A 19,914-nucleotide genomic window follows, 5' to 3' on the forward strand; every position below is an offset into this window, starting at 1 on the left:
GGGCATTGTTTTTGTATTCACAACTCCTTCAATTATTAGTACTTATTTCATTATTTCTCTTACATTTATTTATTTATATAATGTTGAATCCATTCTAGATTAAATTTCATTTAGACATTTACTATTCAAGAAAAAGGCTGCTATTAACGGAAGGAGCAGAAACAGAAAACAGAAAGTAACCGAAGCTTTTCTCTTTACGTCCTCTCATATATACACCAACGATTCGTCGTTGGGGCCAGCCTGATATTCTAAAAGATTCATAAATGTCTTACGCTCAAATAAATGTTCTGTATACAGCTAAAATTATTGTATAAAATGTGATGGTTTAAACGATCGGTTCCTTTGTATGCCCCAGACCGGGTCTTAGGTTACAATAGGCGTGAAAACTGTTTTATGTCGTTATATAAGCATTTGTGAATTTCCATATAAGATTGAATAACCTCTATTACATTTCCATATAAGATTGAATAACCTCTATTACATTTATGTCGTTATATAAGCATTAAACGTATATTACACTAATTACGTTATATTGATACTAGCTACACATTTTTTCCTCGTTTTACTTCGATCAAGGACTGGGTCTAGCCAAAAGGATCGTAATATGCCACAAGCTATTATTGTATTAATTCTACAAAATGATGCAATCATGTACCGTACGGATAGGCGTAAACCACCTTCGGATTCAGAAAAAGCCTTGTGCGCTCATAGTTTTATGAAATTTCTTGTCTTTCAGATAAAACTAAAATTAATGAATAAATACAAAAGACTGCTCAATTCAACTGTTGTAAGCTGGAAAAAAAGGAAGTTGTTGTTTTGTCCTAATAGAACCATCGAAAATGAATAAGCAACTGTGTATTTTTTAATTATGGTTGTTCAGAACTACTATTATAAAATGCTTATAATTAAATATTAATTTACTACATAGTCTGCAAATAGTAAAGTATCATGTGAGATGAACAAACACATATATGTGATTCGACATCATCTTCTTGACAGCCATAACGCTGGTGGCTATCTAATATTTCTAATTCTTCAAATCTAAATAAACAACAAAAAAATGAGATTGCTGTGACAAGAATATCATCACATGAAACTTTGATCTTGATGGTTGGTAAATAAATATTTTGATAAATTTCAATGTATTCTTTTCTATAAACAAACGTAAATTACAATGGTTCGAGGATTTTCTTAGGTATATTTGGTGCTGTTGCTCAAATACGATCTTGCGCGGGCACATGATTCCTACTAAAATACTAGCGATAACCAACATGCCAATTACAATACTGTCACGGTACACGAAGATGCACGAAAGTCAAAATCGTTTTCGTTACGTTTAATTAAATATGCGAAGACGGTCACTTTGGTCAGAGAGTGACACGTTGGCTTCTTTATTGGGATTACGGTTAGTTTCGGTTTTACTTGGCAAATACATTTTTCTTTTTGGGCAACTTGTCAGCAAATACATACGTCCAAATAGATCCCTCTGAGTGACCTTCTCATTAAAATATATCGAAGACGCCCCTGTTCACTGTTGCATGAGACGAACAAGTACAAAAAGCAAAATAAATTTATAAAATGAAGGAAAGAATCCTGAAGAATAAATCAGACAAAACATTTATTAAAAACTATAAGCCTTGAGCTGACGTACGATGCATATATATATAGAATCAAAGACTTCTAAAACCATGATTAACCCGGAGTTCTTAGAGTGGAGTTCTTATCGGAAGTTAAGAAACTGTTTCTTAACTTTTAACTAAAAAAGTTAAGAACCGATTCTTAAAATCTTTATTTAAGAACCGGTTCTTAATTTTTTTATTTAAAAGTTAAGAAACTATTTCTTAACTTCCGGTAAGAATCTCATCATAAGATCTCTGGGTTAATCATGCTCGAAGGTGGACCAAACATGTTGCATGCCTATTCTGTTGGTGCTCTTTATATTTTGTTTTTCTGCTTAGTTACGAGACGGTAAATTAATGCACATATTACATTTGTTAAACCTTTTAAGATATCATCAAGAAAATAGTGCAACACTGGGGTGCTTATAAATCTTGTTTAATTTTATACTTTTACGTACACTACAACTCTTGTTTGGGGTATGAGTTTTTTGTTTTTTTTTTTTGCTAAAAGGTTTGGGGTATGAGTTGTAGTGTACGTAAAAGTATTTAAAAGAAAAACTTAATCACCCATCCTTTGTTAATCCACGACTTGATAGGATTTGCATACTCGTTTTCTGTTTTTTTTTTTTGAATAATTCTCATTGTATGTTTAGTCTCCTTTTATTGAAGCCATTGAACGGAAAATCATTAATATTCTTTTTACATCGTAAAACTGTAAGAGTATATATTTGTAACACGGTATTTCCTTCATGAGGCTATATTGTTTATTTGATTTTGGATTAACTAATTTTTTGTTCTATCTTTTGGCTTCACGAAATTTGTTAGGTGGCTTATATACTTCTATATGCCGTCTTCAAGCGCAGACCCGCTCGTGAACCTTTTTTATCTTGTGTTTATTGGCTCTCCCGTGAACTCCATGCAACGGCCTTGTAATTTACCTTAATATCCTTCCCTTCCACGACTAGTTTGTAAAAATGTTTGTTTCAAATCATTTTGTAGTTCTCCTAACACTATTTTATATTTGATTGATTAATTTCCTTATACAGACAAAATAAATAAATAACTGGGACTATCTTTTTAACAATCGTATGTGTATATGGTGATTGAAGTTGATGTGGTACTATGGATAGCTGCGATAAATGCTGCCAGCAAGTTACTATTTAGACATTCCTAATTTTATACTTCCATATGCATTTGCAATATTACAGCAAATAAAATAATGTTTGGCCGCCAAACTTTGCCTATCTGAATTATGAAGGATTTAGGGGAATGTTTAGCGTCTAGGCTGCTAAAACTTTTAGATGAAAAATGTTCAAGACACTCTCTAAATAGTAATTATACTAAAATCACTCATATATCTCTTAAAATATCACATAATTCTTTTTTTGTTAATTATGTTTTCTTTTCAACCTATTTTAAAGTAAATCGTTTTTTATAGGCTGAATAAAGAAGGCTTGCTCTTTATGCAGCTCTGTTTCTCCTATTTTAAAGTAAACCTCGAGCTTTGGCTCTCTAAGCAATCTAAACATGAATCCTTTTCTAGGTTACTGTTGTCAACTACATCTTTCAACACTCCATGAAGCGGAATACTAAGAGCATCATTATCTCTCTGTTTTAAAGCGTCTCTAGGGGTGGGGGGTCCACGGTTTAGGAAAAAGCGGTGTTTTATGTGCACCAAATAAGAGACGTTTGTTGTGTGTTTTTTGCACTGTTCGCGGATCCCACCGACATGTGGCGGTCCGTGATTGGTGCGTTTTTTAATTAATTTTTTTAAAACAAAAAGTAAAAAAAAAAAAAAAAATTTAAGAAACGTTTGTGGGATAAAGATGGCCTAAGTACACTGAAAAGTAAGCTCTGTTAATTTATGTTCACTGTCTTAGTCCCCAGTTGCAAACACTATCATGTTAGTTTATCCATCCACTGCAGGTTATCAATACACACCGTACCGCAGAGAGATTAATGTCAGTTCATTCTTCCTCTTGAGCTGAAAAATACAAGTGTTGGAATGTGTTTACATAAATTGTATCTCTGGTTTACCATATCAAGTGATGAAATCATTGAAGATGTTCAAAATACGTAGGACAGGTTATAACCAAAAAGGCATTGCAGTTTGCTTACAAGATTCTGTTCCATAATGTTACTGGGTTCAAGATTTCAAAAACCATATGCATAATACTTATATACATTTTGAAAAGATGTTAATAATAGCTTTTAAAAGTTGAGAAGATTTATATAATGTATTCTCACTTACTTTTTGTTTAGTTTCAGGAAAAGAAGACCTGAACGCTAGAAGTTTTCAAAGACTTGCATACAGGACAAAACCCAGTGAACACATCACATTCTTTACACAAACTCAAGTGCCTACACGGCACAACCAACACCGACACTTCCTTCCCATGACACATCTTGCATCTCATCCTCTGGCTCCCCATGTTGTTGTTGCTGTTGTTTGGATCAATGTATGATGAAGCTGCATCATCTATTTCACTGTCTCCAAACCCTTCTTTACAATGATCTGCACCAGCAACCACATTGTTGTTGTTGTTGTTGTTGTGTGACATTGCTTGTTGTAGACTTGTCTTTAAGGCATTAACCACAGACTCATTATACTTTGCTCTATAATGCCAATTCTGAGCTTCCGTTGCCACTTGCTTTATCCTCTCCACGAGCTCTTTATTCTTCTTGTTCATGATATCGATCTCTTGGTCTTTCTCTTGAAGCTTCTTGCTCACTCCTTTCTCTATTGTGTTGAGAAAAGACGCAATCTGTCTCTGCTTCATATCCCTCACTTCTTTCGCCATTTGAGCTGCCTGAACCACACAAAAAAGTAAATAAAACATTACAAAACAAAGAACCTTAAAACAGACCAAAAAACAGAACACAAACAAAGAGGATTAGTACCTGAATTTTTAAAAACTGGTCAAGTTCATCTTTCTGTCTATGGAGATCAATCCGAAGAGTATCATCGAGTGACTGTAAGATTGGAGAAGCAGCAGCCACAATGCTACCACTAGCAGAAGTCACTGAGGAGTTGCGTTCATCGTCATCATAAGACAGTCTAAGACCAGTGGAGACTAGATTCTCCTTGGGGGCTTCTTCTTGCACACTAATATTGTTATGATTATAGTTTAAAGACATCTGAAGCTTGTGTTGCCTTTGGATATTATGACTAATGCTTTCAGCTTCCCTTCCTCTTTTGTTAGGCCGAAGCATTGGCGCATGATTATCATTAGCAAAATAGTTTACTGGATCAACAGTGCAGCCACCTCCCACTTCAAAGAAAAAAAAAGACAGGATTCTCAGTTTCTCAGTTTGAGATAAAGACATAATGATGATAAGCAAGAAACTTACTGGTTCCGAGGAAGTGAAGCTGGTTGGTTTGTGTGTTTGTCTGGTATTGCAAGTGGTTCTCATTCATGAAAACCGGTGGTACAGTGTATCCATTGTTTCCCCTTGACATCTTCTTCTTCTTCAATAAAAGTATACAGATGGTAAAATATTGGACTCTCTCGGTTGAATTAGAGTACTAACAGAAGAAGAATGAAGCCTGCAATTAAGAAAGAAAAAGTCATTAGCCTAGAAAAATATTCCAAATTTAAAACTTTTGACTCGAATATACCAACTAGAATTACAAAGAAGAGAAATGTAAACAAGACAATGCTGGATCATAGAACAGATTTGGTGTTAAAATAGAAAATCTAAGAGAAGAAAATAAAATAAAATAAAACATAAGGAGAAATTATATATAACCTTTTTAACCTAAACGACTATAGGTTTCTATGATTATGCCTGATAAAGAGATTGATTGGTTCATAAGTCAAAGTTGCAGATGGATATATTGATATGTACTTTTAGCTTATTGATATATGGTAAATCTATGAGAACATGGAAAGATTACAAAGGTTCAAAGAACGATCCATGACCTAGAAACAGAAACCCTAATTTTCCAACAAAAAAAAGACAGAAGACGAGGAAAAGAATATATATGTACTTTTAGCTTATTGATATATGGTAAATCTATGAGATTTAACAAACCCTAGTTCTCTCAGATCCTGCATGAAGAGAGAAAAAATCATCATCATCATCGACTCATATAAAGAAGCTGGTCTGTTCTTGAAAATTTGATTTAAAACTGATAAAAAGAAAGTTTAAGAAATATAGAGAGAGGCAGAGACGAACCGATGATTCAGGATCTTGACAGGAAAGAAGATGCCTCTGGTTGAGGGATGAAACGGCTATAGAAGAACAAGACTTTATTAAATTAAAGCCACAAGAAAATAAAACAATTTTTTTTTATAAAGAAATCGAAAGGAAGAAGACAAAAGAAAGAGGCAAAAGAAACGGAAGAAGAAGGAAGAAAGCAAATGAATGATGATGGTTTGTTTGTAAGCAATTGAGCGGGTGCGATGGAGCGGGGACAGTGTGTGATGAAGATAGTGGGGGAAGTTGGTTGCCATTTTCGATATTTATTTTCAATAAACAAAACTACATACTACATACTTCGTTTATTTTTATTTTAAATTTGAAAAATAATAATGATAATAATGGTTGATAGTAGTAAATGTAAACACCACCAAACAAACAAGATGCAAGAACCGTTGGTGCTGCTTTCTCGTCTTTTCTTTCGTCGTGAGTTTGTGTATCTTTCCCTTCTCAGAGCATGTTTATTGGTAAAACTCATTTGTGTCTCTTAAGTGGGTTGTAATGATTTTTTAATCACTAAAATTAAGATAAGAGACTTTGTTAAGAAACAATTAATTATAGTGGTTTATTGGTGGTATCTTAATTAAGGTTCTTAACAATAAAAAAAGATTAAATTTTTTTATAAACATTAAATTTGAAACAAAGATTAAATTTATTTATTGAACAAAACAAAGTCAAACTTAACATTTTAAACATAGATATTAAAATAGAAACATAAAAACATAAAAAAACTTAGTATGGAAACAAACGATAATAATTTCGGGATATGTTGGAGTGTCGCTGAAATAATCATTCCATAACCAGAGATGGCCTTCTTCACGATTTCGTTCGATAAAAACTCGTTTTTTTCTTCTCTTTCTTTCATCTTCTTGATCACCATGATCAATGAACAGATTTTCAAATGTTTGATCAAAATGTTGATCAAAATATTGATCGAAAGTTTGATCAATTGACTCTCCAAAAGTATTATGAGAAGAAGATGCCATATATGTTTTAGACTTTGTGAATAAATGAAGAACAAGAGGAGAATGGGAAAGAAACTTTGTGAATACAAGAATAGAATGGGAAAGAAACTTTGTGATTTAAGAAGAAGAGGAGAAATCTCAATCTTTTTTGAAGAAGAAATCTCAAATGAAAATTCATAAAACCATATATTTGTGGTCTGTGATTGAAGAAGAAATCTCAAATGAAAGAACCCGAAAAATAAAGTGAAAAAAGAGAGATGAAGTTTGATACACACGGAGTAGAGAAGAAGACTATGATGTTTATAAAAAGAGATGATGACTGATGCTTTCATTACAACAAACGGTCTGTGATACAACAAAACAAGATCAAAAGGTTTGATACACACGTGATACAACAAAACCAAGTCCACTACAAAACAAGCAGCAGACTACAAGAGCTGACCACAAAATTACAAGAGCCCTACCACAAAATTACAAGAGCCTGGCCACAAAACTACAAGAGCTGACCACAAAACTACAAGAGCCTGATCACAAAACTACAAGAGCTGACCAGAAGAAAAGTTTTACCTGAAAGATTTGTGGTGACCAAACGCCTGAGCCATTCCCATTAATAGAGCCCTTCTCGGACTCACTCTTTTGATGGTCTCCAGTGTCTGCAGAACATCAGTACGCATACATCAATAAACCCATAAGCTCACTTTTAAAATATGCTACTAAGCTGACACAAAGACAAAACAAACCATTCTCTAATATACCAGAGACTCCACCCATGCGCCGCTCAGTGCAAGGCTTCCAAGAGCTGGAGTGACGCAGCTCCGCCATTGCTCCTCGCCAAAACAAACCACTATCGGTTCTTTCTTTCTTCTTCTCAATCTCTGTGGTTCTTACTTGCCATGTGAGGGAAGAGCTTGAAGGAGAGTACCGAACACGAAGACAACAAAACAAATGAAAAAGAATCAGAGGATTTCTATATTAAACTAATATACATGATTTTCATGGAATGAAAATTTTTTCATTGACTCAATCAATAAACGAAATGATCAAATGTGTGAATAAGCTCTCTATCAGAAACGAGAATTAACAGACTAAACAAGCGACGCGAACAAGAAGGAACACAATCTGGGACATGCAAAATTGAGGATTTCAAAAATAAAATCTAGATTTTGGAGCTTTACCTTTCGATTTAACTTGGCGCCGGCCGAGGAGTTTGTTTGTAAAGGAGAGCCACCGATTTCCTCCGTCGAGGAGAGCCACAGAGATTCTCCGATGCTCATAGCCACCGAGATTCTTCTCCGAGCAACGCCACCGAGGTTCTTCTTCGAGGAGAGCCACGGAAATTGGTCGTCGACGAAACTCTCCGGCGATTTTTCGGTTACGAAAGCCACAGACGAGATTCTTCCACGGTGAGAGTACCGAGACTCTTTCTCGCGGAATCCACTGTCATCTTCGTCGCCTTCATCTTTTGTTTTTCTCTCAAAATCACACCTCCAATACTGTACCAACACGTGGCCCACAAGAGGCGTTGCTTCCACCCCCTATTTAGAATACGTCCCTTAAGTTAATGGCAATTTATCTTTTCTTTTAATTGCTAATTCCCTTAATAAACCCATCTAAGAGACCCCAATGCACATGCTCTCACTACGCCAACTTTTCTGTTTTCAATTTTTCATTATTATTCTTTTTCTCCTTTCCTTTTTTTTGTTATTTATTACGATCATTGAAGCTGAAAAGTAAAAAAAAAATGAAATGATCGAATAACCCTTTATTAGTTGAATAAGTTTCTCCTAAATAAATATAAGACATTTTGAATAAAGGGTGTCTAGATGAATAAGTTTCTCCTAAATAAATATGTAAGTCCACATAGCAATACATTGAATTCTGAAAATGTTGACAAAAAACATGGAATATGATTAATTGCATTAAGCTAATATAATAATACACAGATGGCAAAAAAGAAGAAGCTAAGTTAGATATAAAACAATTGTGACCGCGTTCGAGAGCAATAATTTATTCGACCGCATGATAAATACAATGGCGCACGTACTATAGACAATTGTATTTGAAAAACTTCATTTCATGATCTAACACATGTCTAGTAGTCAGACGATATGAATGTCGACTACGATACAGACTACTCCTTTTAAATATAAACACTGAATGATTTAGTATTTTTTATATTTTATCGACGATGAGACATGTGGAAAATTCAAATTTAAATCTTACAAAGTCAATACCACGACGAGGGACGTATATTAATTCAAATTATTCGACCGATTAATCAATATTGATCACCCAACACGGTTGCTGTTATATGAATATGAAAAAGAGAAAATAAAACAATATATATATCAAATATTAATGTGAAAATGCAGAGAGAGCGATATGAATGAGATAAAATAATAATGATGAATAATCGTTTCACGTCAAATTCAAAGTCAGGATACGGAATCCAGAGTCGAGTGGGGGTAAAACCATGACAGTAGAAGAGAGTAGTCAACTACTCTTTAGGGGTGTTTTGTCTTTTCATTTATACTTCGTGTTTTATCCGCACGTACGTGCATAATTCTTTTATAGATATTTCTTAATAAATGTACTATTAAAGTTCAAGAAATTGTTTTTAAGTTAAACATTAAATTTGTAATATTTTTATGAGTCTTTCAATTTCTTAATTTTTACTAATTTAAAAACATTATTTTGGACAACATTGTCAATATTTTATTATTTTAAAATATGTTATTATCTTTAAACAATTTTAATTATATTAATTTATAATAATTATCTAATTAAATAACAAATATACAACAGCTAATATAAAGCAATGTTATTCAATCAAAATTTTGAAATTACCGAAACCCAAAAATCTCAAAATAAATCAAAAGCAAAACAATGTTTAACCTAACCCAACTTTACATATTATATTAATTAAAGTAAATAAACGATTGATATTGTATAATTATATTGTGAAATATCTTTCATAATACTTCATCCGTTTCATAATAAGTGTCACTTGGATACATTTCACGCATATTAAAAATATAAAAAATATACTAATCTATTCTTATTTATTATACAATTATTTAAATAAAAATGATTTAACTAAACATCTATTGGTTATTTAAAAGGATAAGAAAGAGATTTAATGTAAAAATTTACATTGGAAATGTAGAATGACACTTTTTTGAAACAAAATAAAAAAGATAAAATGACATTTTTTAAACAAAGATAACTGAATAAACACTAAAATAAACCAACTATGTTGACAAATAAAACATTAATATATAATGTACTGAAAATTCGATATATATTGTTATACTTATTTCTAAATGCTATAATAGAGGAAAATATGTTATAGTCAATTTCTATTTTTCATTTATAATAGAGATTGTATGTGCTTCTAAATATAGAGATTAAATAGTATTTTCTTATTATAAAATTATAAATTTTTTATTTTCGAAATGGTCTTTTAACTTTCAAAATTTAATAATTATAACTGAAACAAATAATTTTGGAAAATACATTTTTTATAAAAAAAAATAGAATCACATTTTTCTTTACATAATAGTCTTTGAAAGAAATTGTAATTTAAAAATAGTTATAATTCTATGAAATTCTTGAAAAACATAAAAGTAAATATAGTTAATTAAAAATTAATATTTTGAAAATATTCTCTTTTGGAGCCAGATGTTTTAAAAATATTTTAAAATATTTCAATTCCCAATAAAAAAATATTGATAAAAATCAGAAATAACAAAAAAAATTAAATCAACTTTATTGTTATTGCTTATATACCTTTTTTGTTATTTTAATATTAAAATAATTTTAATATTAAAATAAATTTAATAATTCAAAAAAATATTCAATGACATATTACGTCTACAAAAAATATAAATAATTTTTTTATTACATATTTTTAATATTTTAGTATATTTATAAATCTAATTATTATATTTATATATACTACTAATTATAAAAATTAGTGAATAAGAAAGAAAGATGTAGATAAACACAAAATAAATACCTGATATTATCTTTTCTTTTTTCAAAAACTTGTTTCATTTTTTTTGAGATAGCTTCTATAATATTAATTTTTAATCAAATAAATAATGAATTGTATTTTAATGATAGTTTAATTAAAATTATTTACTAAAAATAATAACTCAGCCTAAAATCATGGAGAATGTGACAAATAAGCAAATTCACTTCTCAAATAATAGTATAGATTTTCAAACTTCTATATTTGCTAAACAATAACCTGTTTTGCTTTTTGTAATTTTCATTTTTTTTAAAATTTTCCGCTTGTCAGTTTGTTATTGGTGAAGCGACTTGCGCTTTAGTACAAAGGGATTAACCGAAATTCATGGGACGGGTAACGGAAGAAGACGGGATCAAACGCGCCTCTCGGTATGTTGGGAAGGTAATTAGCCGTTTTAAATTGCAAGTGGGACCATGCACTTGGTCGTTGGGCAAATATGGCGGGTAAGTTATTGGCGGGGAAGAATACTTTTTAGTTCTTTAGTATATGTAGACCATATGACTTTCTGGAAAATTGGACCGGACCAAACCGTAGCACGCCAGGTTCGTCGGAGGAAACTCTTTTGAAAGAGAAAAAAGAAAAAAAATAGTTTTTTATTTAAGAATAAGAGAAAAAACAAAACAAAAAAAATACTTACTACCATATTCAATAATCAATCGCACCGTTTGTCTAAAATAATATGGAAAAGAGGCAAATGGTGGGAATTGTCTTAAAAATATTATAATGATACATATTTAGTGCACAGGTTTGTGTTTATTTCGTTTAAAAAAATAAATAAAATAGGAAACAAGTAATCATTTTAGCTGATAAATTAACTTTTTAATAAACACTGACTTCACTTGTATTATATTGGTAACCTATTCTTAGTATATAATTGAAACTTCAATTAATTTTACTAAAAATATTTCTGATTTATAGGTTTGTAATATTTTGGTTTGACTCTACTGAAATTTGATTTCGTTTTTTTTAATCTTTTTAATGTTTGATTACGTATTTGTAGATGCATATTTGGATTTGCTATTGATGTATTATGGATATATAGATTTTGTGAATGATTTGAAGTTATTTTCTTTTTTTTTTAATCCTAATTATGTGTTAAAACCCATCATATTTACTCGTAGACCCATTTATTTAAAATGTCGTAGAAGGACGGTTAAAAAAAAAAACCTCCGTAGAAGGGGAAAATATCATTTAGATGTGTGTTGTTGAAAAAGAAGAAAGCAAAAGGCCCTTCTAGTGGTTGCAACCACACCGACACAATTAATTTATTATTATGTGTACTACTATTCTTTTGTAACGTTACACGATATCCAACTAATATTTGGTTGATGATTTGTTATGTTTGTATACGATTTAGCTTTTTACTACGTCCAGTGCATAACCTTTGATTTCCTTTGAAGTTTTTATTTTCTGATAAGTATGTGATTTATCATAAAAATGAATCAGGTTTGTGCATGTACAAAATGGTCAAAACTGTCAAGCCGTTTGTTGCCAGAAAAAGATAAAAGACTTCCTTGTTAGGATTTGTGATTCCCAACACACAACCAAGAAAACTTCAGCCAAATTTGCATAAGTGTCCGAAACTTCTTCCGTCCTTTCCTTGTTAGGATATTATTTGCATAAGTTTCAATGACTTTGAAAACGATCTGCTAGAAAAGATCTCTAAGTTCTTTTTTTTGGATTTTCTTGTACAAAAAAAAACTGATCAACTCAAATTAAAAGAAGGTAAAAAACCTTGAACCTTTTAATTTATTTCAAGAAACTAATTTGATTCCAAGTTACGATGATAATTTGCATTTATCATATTGTAGTTACACGTCGATGCAAGGTTTACTAAAACTGAGATGTTCGTATCAGAGCATCATTATCCCACATACTCATTTAGGAGTTCTTAATTTTTTTTTTAATAATTTTTAGTTGGAAAAGTGGGTGTAAGAAACTTAGTTAAGAGACTTGTATATTTGTGTGATCCATTGCAAATCTTTTATTTAAGGGTTCTTAAAAAAATATTAAACATTATTTTACTAAATTTCAAATTTATTTATTAAATTCTTAAACATAACATTTTGATTACTTAATAACATAACATATAGTGGTATGAGCACTGATTACTTAATAACATAAGAAAAGGAGTTAGCCAAAGAAGTAACGATATTGCAATAGATTAACAAATGCAAGACTGATCAAAATTTTGCAAACAGAATCAAAATGTGCCTGTATATCTACTCCTGGTTACCCTCAAAACTATCTCAATAGCTCAATTTCACATCCATACACTACAAAACAGTACTCTATTTGTATGAAAACTAAAGAACAGTTCCACATTTTTTACCTCTGGACAATTATCTACCACTGAACCAATCCTAAGTTGTCTCTCAAAGTTCTAGACAATGCTAAAGTTATAGGAGATGATGGGCACAGAGAGAGCCAAAAACACTTACAGCAAATGCGACAATAGCAGAGGAGAGAACAAGGAAGCCGTACTTAGCCATACCCTCAGAGAGACCAACGAAAGTGCTAGCAATCCCAAACATGATCCTCCACAGGAAAATACAAACGAACACACCTCCTGCTCCCACAAACCCTTCACACATACAAAATGCATCATCACTTACAAAGAATCTTAAGAACTCAATTCTCAATCTTTCTAAAGAGTCTCACTAAGTAAGAAACACTCACCAATATACAAAACAGTTAGGAAGTTGCAACAGCTCCCTATCATTGCGGCTAGCCATAGTCCAATCGCAGCCTGAAAATTATGTTAATGCAGAACTGATTAAAGTGCCATGAACATTATTAACATTATGCAGATGTTAATAAGATATACACTACCATGAGGAACTGTTTCAAACTCCCTCTACAAGCCAAGTCCTGAAGAAACATCAAACCACGGTTAACCTCCGTTCCAACGGTCACACCGACACACCAAGATCTTCTTGTTCCTCCACAACAACACATGAGCAGCTGAAAGAATATAATCTCTCAAAAAGACTTTGTTAGAACAAAAAATTATGGAACATTATAGAGCAGTTCTTGAAATTGCACAAGAGTTGAGACTTGGTAGGTAGACTTAAGCCCCCACTAAATTCACACACACACACACACACGTAGGTCACAGGAACCAAATCACAAACACTAATCCTCCAAATTTACGGAGAGCTTCATATATTGTTCAACTTTCAAGTTGCCTCTATACACAAAACTTATCGTGTATGAATGGTTCAAGTGGCATTTGGTTGGGCCACACAATTCAAAAGGTAAACGTTTACGACTACGGGACCAGCGATCACTTTTGTGACATGTTTGGATGTATATACCGAACAAGGGTTCTGGCATGTATGAAGAAGCGGAATCATATAAAGTTCCAATCCAACTAAACCGTATATGATAATCTTTCAGTTTGGTTTAGATTAATTTCGATTCTCTTACAATAATTTGGTTGGACAGACCTTGTTTAGAAGAAGTTGAACCGAATTAGATTAGCCAAAAGTTTTTTCGTCCGGTTAGTCTTTTGATTCCATTTTACAAAGTAAACCGACAATAACGCTAACAAAAGTATAATCTATTTCTCAGAAAGTGATAAAAAAAAAAAGTTTACTGCGAAGTCGTAGTCAAAAGATTAGATTCAAATTCAACTAAAAATAAATATCTTGATAAAGTGCAGATAGAGAAACTATCTTTTGGATGATAGAGAATCTATCTTTTGGATCCTCTCCTCTATTTCTAGCCCTTCACTTGGATCTCCCTTGGATAAGTCCATTAATATACCTACCACGTGTATCAGCGTATGTATAATGTGTACAATCTTGTCACAAAAAAAATATCTTTTTTTTTTTGACTGAACACAAAAAATATCTTCATGCATGTTTTGTTCCTTTTCGTTATAAAACCATCATAATTCTCTTCCAAAGTTCTTGGATTTGTCCCCTAATCAATTGGAGATATACGAAGAAGAAGAAGAAGACGGATCTTCAAAACAGAAGACAAAAATGTGTACTACTCATCATGATGATCAACCACAACAACAAAACCTCCCTTGTCTCCACTGCGACCCACACTCATACATTCACATGGTACATACACAAACTCACACATACATATACAGTTTATGCGTCTTTTGTTTGGTGTAACAATCCTCACCATTAGTAGTTGATTTTGTTAGGTTCAACATATGATAGAGAGGTGTATCATACTCCGTATGAGTCGTGACGAATGCGTCCAGGCGTTAGATCACCACGCAACCATTCCACCACTCGTTACGCTCACCGGTTAGTCTTTATAATCATTACACATATATATAGCCTATGATTGTCCACAATGTATATACAGTGGCGGATCTAGAATACATTTTTATCCGGGGCAAAGATGAAAACTATTAGCAGAAAATAATATGTGAGCCAGGGGCGTAACTAATTTTTTTAAAGAAATTACACTGAATTTGAAAATTTCATCGGGGGCAACTGCCTCTCTCTTACTTCATGTGGCTCCGCCACTGTGTATATATCAAAATTGTTTCTAGGGACTAGGGTTCGTTAAAAGAGTTTCAAAATGGTATTTTAGATATAGGTTTCAATTTGTCTAAGACAAAAGGTATCAATATGGAAATTTAAAGAAATGGAGTGGTAATATTCTGAAGATTCTTGGATCATGTTCGCTAATTTTTTTTTGCATTGACAGTCGACACATAAAACAATTATTGAAGCCACAAATGTTAAAGCAACTCTTCGGCTATATTCCATGCTCATATCGAGCAAGTACTGTGCTACAAATTGAAAATAATAAAAAAATGTTTTGTTTTGTTTTGGTTGCAGTTTGGAGAGGACTTGAGAGGGAAAATAAGGATTTCTTTGAAACGTATGAGCATTCCTTCTCTCCTGAGCCATTCTCAAGTAAGATTTTCTGGGATCATCAATGTGTGTGTGTGTATTTCAATTGTGAATACATTTCAATTCAATGTCTCAGCCAACATATCGACCAAAATCTCAAGTCGAAATGTTGTTTGTAATTTTTTTTTTTTTTTGCTTTCTTATTTGTTTTTGGAATCAAACATTATCAGGCGGATGTGTTCGGAGATCGCCGAGGTTGGCTAGAAGGGTAAAACAATGAAGACTTTAATGTAGCCTTCTAGATATATACATCATACATATGAGAAAAAAAAATTCAAATTTATATATATGTAGCCGGTAGACATAGGCTATCATTACATATTGCTAACGATGAAACATGATCATGCTATCATATGTAGACCTATTTTTTTTAACGTTAAAGCGTTTCTCTAATTTGATTAAGCAGTCTATTCAATGAAAACCCTGAAAGCATATTCCTCCTTAAACAATAAACACACAGTAAAGCATTTCTTTAACTTGGTTAAACAAACCAGATTAAAAAAAAACACTAGACTGGTTAAACCGAACATAACCGAGTGGGTAACAAATAATTGAGACTAGCTTAAACCGAACATAACCGAGTGTGTAACAAATAACTGAGATTTTGTCTGAACATAACCGAGATTCCGGTTTAGATCGAATAAAAAAAATATCTTCCCACACGACAAAAGGTTTCGACTTTCTTCTTCAAAAGTCAACGAACTAATAAAAATCCCGACAAAGATCTTTCCCTTTTTACTTCCAACTTCGTTGTAATTTTCAGAAGAACTCTCAGCTTCATCGATTCGCTGAGACTTGAGAGGATGCAGTAAAGAGAATCTCGTCCCAGTCACCAGAAACAAAAAAAAAAGGTATCTTGAAATCCTCTGTTTCTGTTATTACTATACATAATCTAAAGTATACATGATTCTTGTTGAATCTTAGGACTCTATGGCTGCTGCTGATACAACAGCATTAAGTTACTGGCTGAACTGGAGGGTCTTCCTCTGTGCATTAATCATCTTAGCTCCGTTAGTATTAGCATCAATCCTGATCCGGAGATACGAAGGCAAGAGAAGAGAAGGAGTATCCCCAGGGACATTGTTCAAACACGAAGCTTGGAGCACGTGTCTTAAAACAGTCCACCCTCGCTGGTTGCTTGCCTTTAGAGTATTATCGTTTGTCGCAATGCTGTCTCTGCTCATCGCCAATGTTGTTATCCATGGAGGCGGCGTGTTTTACTTCTATACTCAGTAAGTTTTCAAAATCGTGTGAATCTTTGAAAATGAGTTGATAAAGATTCGATCTTTGTTGGTGTGACAGGTGGACGTTTACTCTCGTCACACTCTACTTTGGGGTATGTGTCTCTTACAGTCTTAATTTTCAGACAGTAACTGAAGCTGTGATTCTTCTCTTTGTTTGTGTACATAGTATGGTTCGTTGTTATCTATTTACGGATGCTGCATCTACAATAAAGAAGAGAGTTGTACTTATACAAGCATAGGTGATGCGGAAGAAGGCACTTATACACCGTCTATCATCCTTGAAGAGGCAGCAAACAACTCAAAACCTTGTGGTACACCAGCTGGTTTTGGGGTTTACATCTTTCAAGTCATTTTCCAAGTAAGTTTCTTCTTATGTGATTTTGTTAATGAGTGAAGAAGACTGTACCAAACTCCTTGTAACAGACTTGTGCAGGTGCTGTTGTGCTAACGGATATCGTGTTTTGGGGATTAATCTACCCGTTTACTAAAGGTTACAGACTGAGTTTTGTAAGTTCTGGCTCTTCGAATGATTTAGATTCGTTTGATATTTTTTTTATCCCTTTACATGTGTTATCTTTGTTTGCACCAGCTCCATGTTTGTATGCATTCTCTCAACGCAGTTTTTCTCCTCGGTGACACATGTCTCAATTCTTTGGTAACTCTTTCACAAACATTGGTCTGTGGATACAAGAGTCTCCTGCTTTTTAGAGCCTAACATGAATCTTATGTCTTCTTCATCTAGCGATTCCCGCTGTTTAGGATCTCTTACTTTGCATTCTGGAGCTGCATTTTCGTGGCTTACCAATGGATTATCCATGCTTTCAAGAACTTATGGTACACACTTCTTCCATCTTTGTGTGAAGTCTTAACAATTGTCTTGTAGAGTTTTGACTTAGAAGGGAAATTGTTTTGTAGGTGGCCATACCAATTTCTTGATCTGTCGTCACCCTATGCACCCTTATGGTACGTTCATAAACTCTTTCACACTTAGTATGTAATCAAACTCAAAGATGGAAAGAGAGAGAGAGAAACTTATTGTGATCTTTTTTACTAATGTGTTTGTGGCAGGTACTTGGGAGTGGCATTGGTGCATATACCGTGCTTCGCCGTCTTTGCTTTGATCGTAAAGATGAAGAATTCTTTGCTAGAGCGTCACAGCTCGTGATAGGTTTGGGTCCCCTCTTCTATCTGTTGAGACACATGAGGATTCCATGGTCTTATAAGCACAAAGTCATAGAAACTCAAACCCTCTTTGTGGATAATAGGCTTTAACCTGAAGATAAAGTATTCAAGTTTTCAACAAGAGTCCAAAGGTTCATTGAGATCTTGACGTCTTGTTTATTTAAACATGTTACTCTTGGTTGTAGTACCCTTGTTGTAAAAATGCTTCACAAAACTAATAATAATAGTCCTGAAAACTAATTTGGTTAATGTTATGAAAGACAGCTAAGAAAACCAGCAGCCAGCCGTTTATGTTGAAAAATATAAAAGATGTGAGGCCCGCTGTACTATTTGCACAGTGAATTTAACATTTACGTTCGTTGTATTACGCATCTCTCAACCTCGACCTTCTCTTCTCTTTCTCTGATAAAATCTTTCTATCAGTGTTAAAATTTCTACGGGTATAAAATTTCGCCTTTATCTAAATACCTGCGAAACAATAAAATACCAGTTCTTTTTATAACACGTTATCAGCACGATCACTCTGCGATTCGGTAAAATTTATTTGTATCATTTATACCCTGTTATAATAGTCGGTATACCGCCTCTACTATTATTTATATCATGTTATAATGGCCGGAATACCGCATATATTATTTACTAGTAATTTAATTTATTTATTGGTCGGCCGAGCCGCCTTATATTCTGTTTATTATTTATTGGTCGGCCGAGTCGCCTTATATCCTGTTTATTATTTATTGGTCGGCCGAGCCGCCTTATATTCTGTTAATTATTAATTGGTCGGCCGAGCCGCCGTATAATTTATTTATTACTCTGCATTGATCGGCTGAGCCGTCGCATGATTTGTTGTCATAACATAAATATTTCATTGCCATAATTTTTACTTTTATGAAATTTTATAGATTTGATTGACTGTTTAATACGATATTTTCAGACTGATTTTTAGTGCACTCGATTTAACCCCAACGGTCACAAAGAAAATTTTTCAAAAATTTTTCCTTTCTCCAACGGTCATAAACAGTAATTTTCATCTATAAATACAACTCATTTTCACTCTATTTCATCATTCAAAACATTTCATCTTCTCTCAAAAATTTCAAATCGCTCTCCTCCGATTTCTCATTTCAAGAAAGATGATTCGCGCACTTTTGTTTTTATGTGCCATTTTTATTTGTGTTTCTATTTATGGTTTATTCGTTGGAGAATTTACTCCGAGTGAATTTAAGATGAATATCAGTTTAATTTTCTTTACATCGCTTCTCCTTGTAATTGCTTGCATGATTAATGTAAACGGTTCCTTTTAATATTAATAATATTCTAATAATTTTTATTTATGTGCTTTAGAAATACAAATGGCAAAAGTCGAGAAACTTCAGTTTCCGGCATTGGAAGTAACTGGGACAAACTACACGGCATGTGTTACAAACATGGAGCTTCATCTAGATTCCGAGGAAATACTCGGAACAATAAAAGACGGCAAATATATCAACTCTCATGAAAGGCTAAGGCCGTGATATTTCTGAGAAGGCATCTAGATGAAAATCTTACGCATGATTATGCGAGAACCAAAGATCTCTTAGATCTTTGGAAAGCTCTGAAGGAGAGGTTTGATAACCAAAAGAAAATTACTCTCCCCCATGCACTCGATGAGTGGAAAAATCTACGATTTCAAGATTTTGAAAAAGTGGAAACGTACAATTCCGCTATATTGAGAATAGCGGCGCAATTAGATTATTGCGGTAAGCCTGTCTCGGAAGCAGAAATGCTCCGAGAAAACTTACA

At 33.1% G+C, this 19,914-nt stretch overlaps 4 protein-coding genes across 8 annotated transcripts; 2 read left to right on the plus strand and 2 right to left on the minus strand.

Moving 5' to 3' along the window:
• Positions 1-3,824: 3,824 nt before the first annotated feature.
• LOC111198496 (BOI-related E3 ubiquitin-protein ligase 1-like) lies at positions 3,825-6,115 on the minus strand. 3 transcript variants are annotated; one of them, XM_022703804.2, is made up of 5 exons: positions 5,799-6,112; positions 5,611-5,671; positions 4,971-5,166; positions 4,521-4,891; positions 3,825-4,429 (listed from the first exon to the last, which is right to left on the minus strand). In XM_022703804.2, the coding sequence occupies exons 3-5, from the start codon at positions 5,077-5,079 to the stop codon at positions 3,884-3,886; spliced, it is 1,026 nt and encodes a 341-aa protein (XP_022559525.1). In that variant the 5' UTR covers positions 5,080-5,166; positions 5,611-5,671; positions 5,799-6,112; the 3' UTR covers positions 3,825-3,883. The 3 variants fall into 3 exon arrangements, with proteins under 3 accessions (XP_022559525.1, XP_022559526.1, XP_022559528.1); XM_022703805.2 differs by lacking the exon at positions 5,611-5,671 and having other exon boundaries at positions 5,799-6,115; XM_022703807.2 differs by lacking the exons at positions 5,611-5,671; positions 5,799-6,112 and adding an exon at positions 5,469-5,492.
• A 971-nt stretch (positions 6,116-7,086) lies between these two features.
• On the minus strand, positions 7,087-14,140 carry LOC111208942. 2 transcript variants are annotated; one of them, XM_022708610.2, is made up of 6 exons: positions 13,653-14,140; positions 13,500-13,569; positions 13,262-13,404; positions 7,963-8,322; positions 7,528-7,694; positions 7,087-7,440 (listed from the first exon to the last, which is right to left on the minus strand). In XM_022708610.2, the coding sequence occupies exons 1-5, from the start codon at positions 13,776-13,778 to the stop codon at positions 7,656-7,658; spliced, it is 738 nt and encodes a 245-aa protein (XP_022564331.2). In that variant the 5' UTR covers positions 13,779-14,140; the 3' UTR covers positions 7,087-7,440; positions 7,528-7,655. The 2 variants fall into 2 exon arrangements, with proteins under 2 accessions (XP_022564331.2, XP_022564330.2); XM_022708609.2 differs by having other exon boundaries at positions 7,543-7,694; positions 13,653-14,123.
• Positions 14,141-14,310: 170 nt separating this feature from the next.
• On the plus strand, positions 14,311-16,099 carry LOC106415032. Of its 2 annotated transcripts, XM_013855639.3 has the most exons (4): positions 14,311-14,893; positions 14,983-15,088; positions 15,632-15,709; positions 15,877-16,099. In XM_013855639.3, the coding sequence occupies exons 1-4, from the start codon at positions 14,810-14,812 to the stop codon at positions 15,924-15,926; spliced, it is 318 nt and encodes a 105-aa protein (XP_013711093.1). In that variant the 5' UTR covers positions 14,311-14,809; the 3' UTR covers positions 15,927-16,099. The 2 variants fall into 2 exon arrangements, with proteins under 2 accessions (XP_013711093.1, XP_013711092.2); XM_013855638.3 differs by having other exon boundaries at positions 15,632-16,099.
• Positions 16,100-16,329: 230 nt separating this feature from the next.
• Positions 16,330-18,381, plus strand: LOC106415027. The gene is made up of 9 exons (XM_013855632.3): positions 16,330-16,557; positions 16,631-16,938; positions 17,009-17,042; positions 17,117-17,308; positions 17,374-17,457; positions 17,540-17,605; positions 17,693-17,784; positions 17,866-17,913; positions 18,019-18,381. The coding sequence occupies exons 2-9, from the start codon at positions 16,637-16,639 to the stop codon at positions 18,113-18,115; spliced, it is 915 nt and encodes a 304-aa protein (XP_013711086.1). The 5' UTR covers positions 16,330-16,557; positions 16,631-16,636; the 3' UTR covers positions 18,116-18,381.
• Positions 18,382-19,914: the final 1,533 nt, after the last annotated feature.

Source organism: Brassica napus, chromosome C8, assembly GCF_020379485.1.
Source record: "Brassica napus cultivar Da-Ae chromosome C8, Da-Ae, whole genome shotgun sequence".
In the NCBI taxonomy this organism is placed as follows: Eukaryota; Viridiplantae; Streptophyta; class Magnoliopsida; order Brassicales; family Brassicaceae; genus Brassica; species Brassica napus.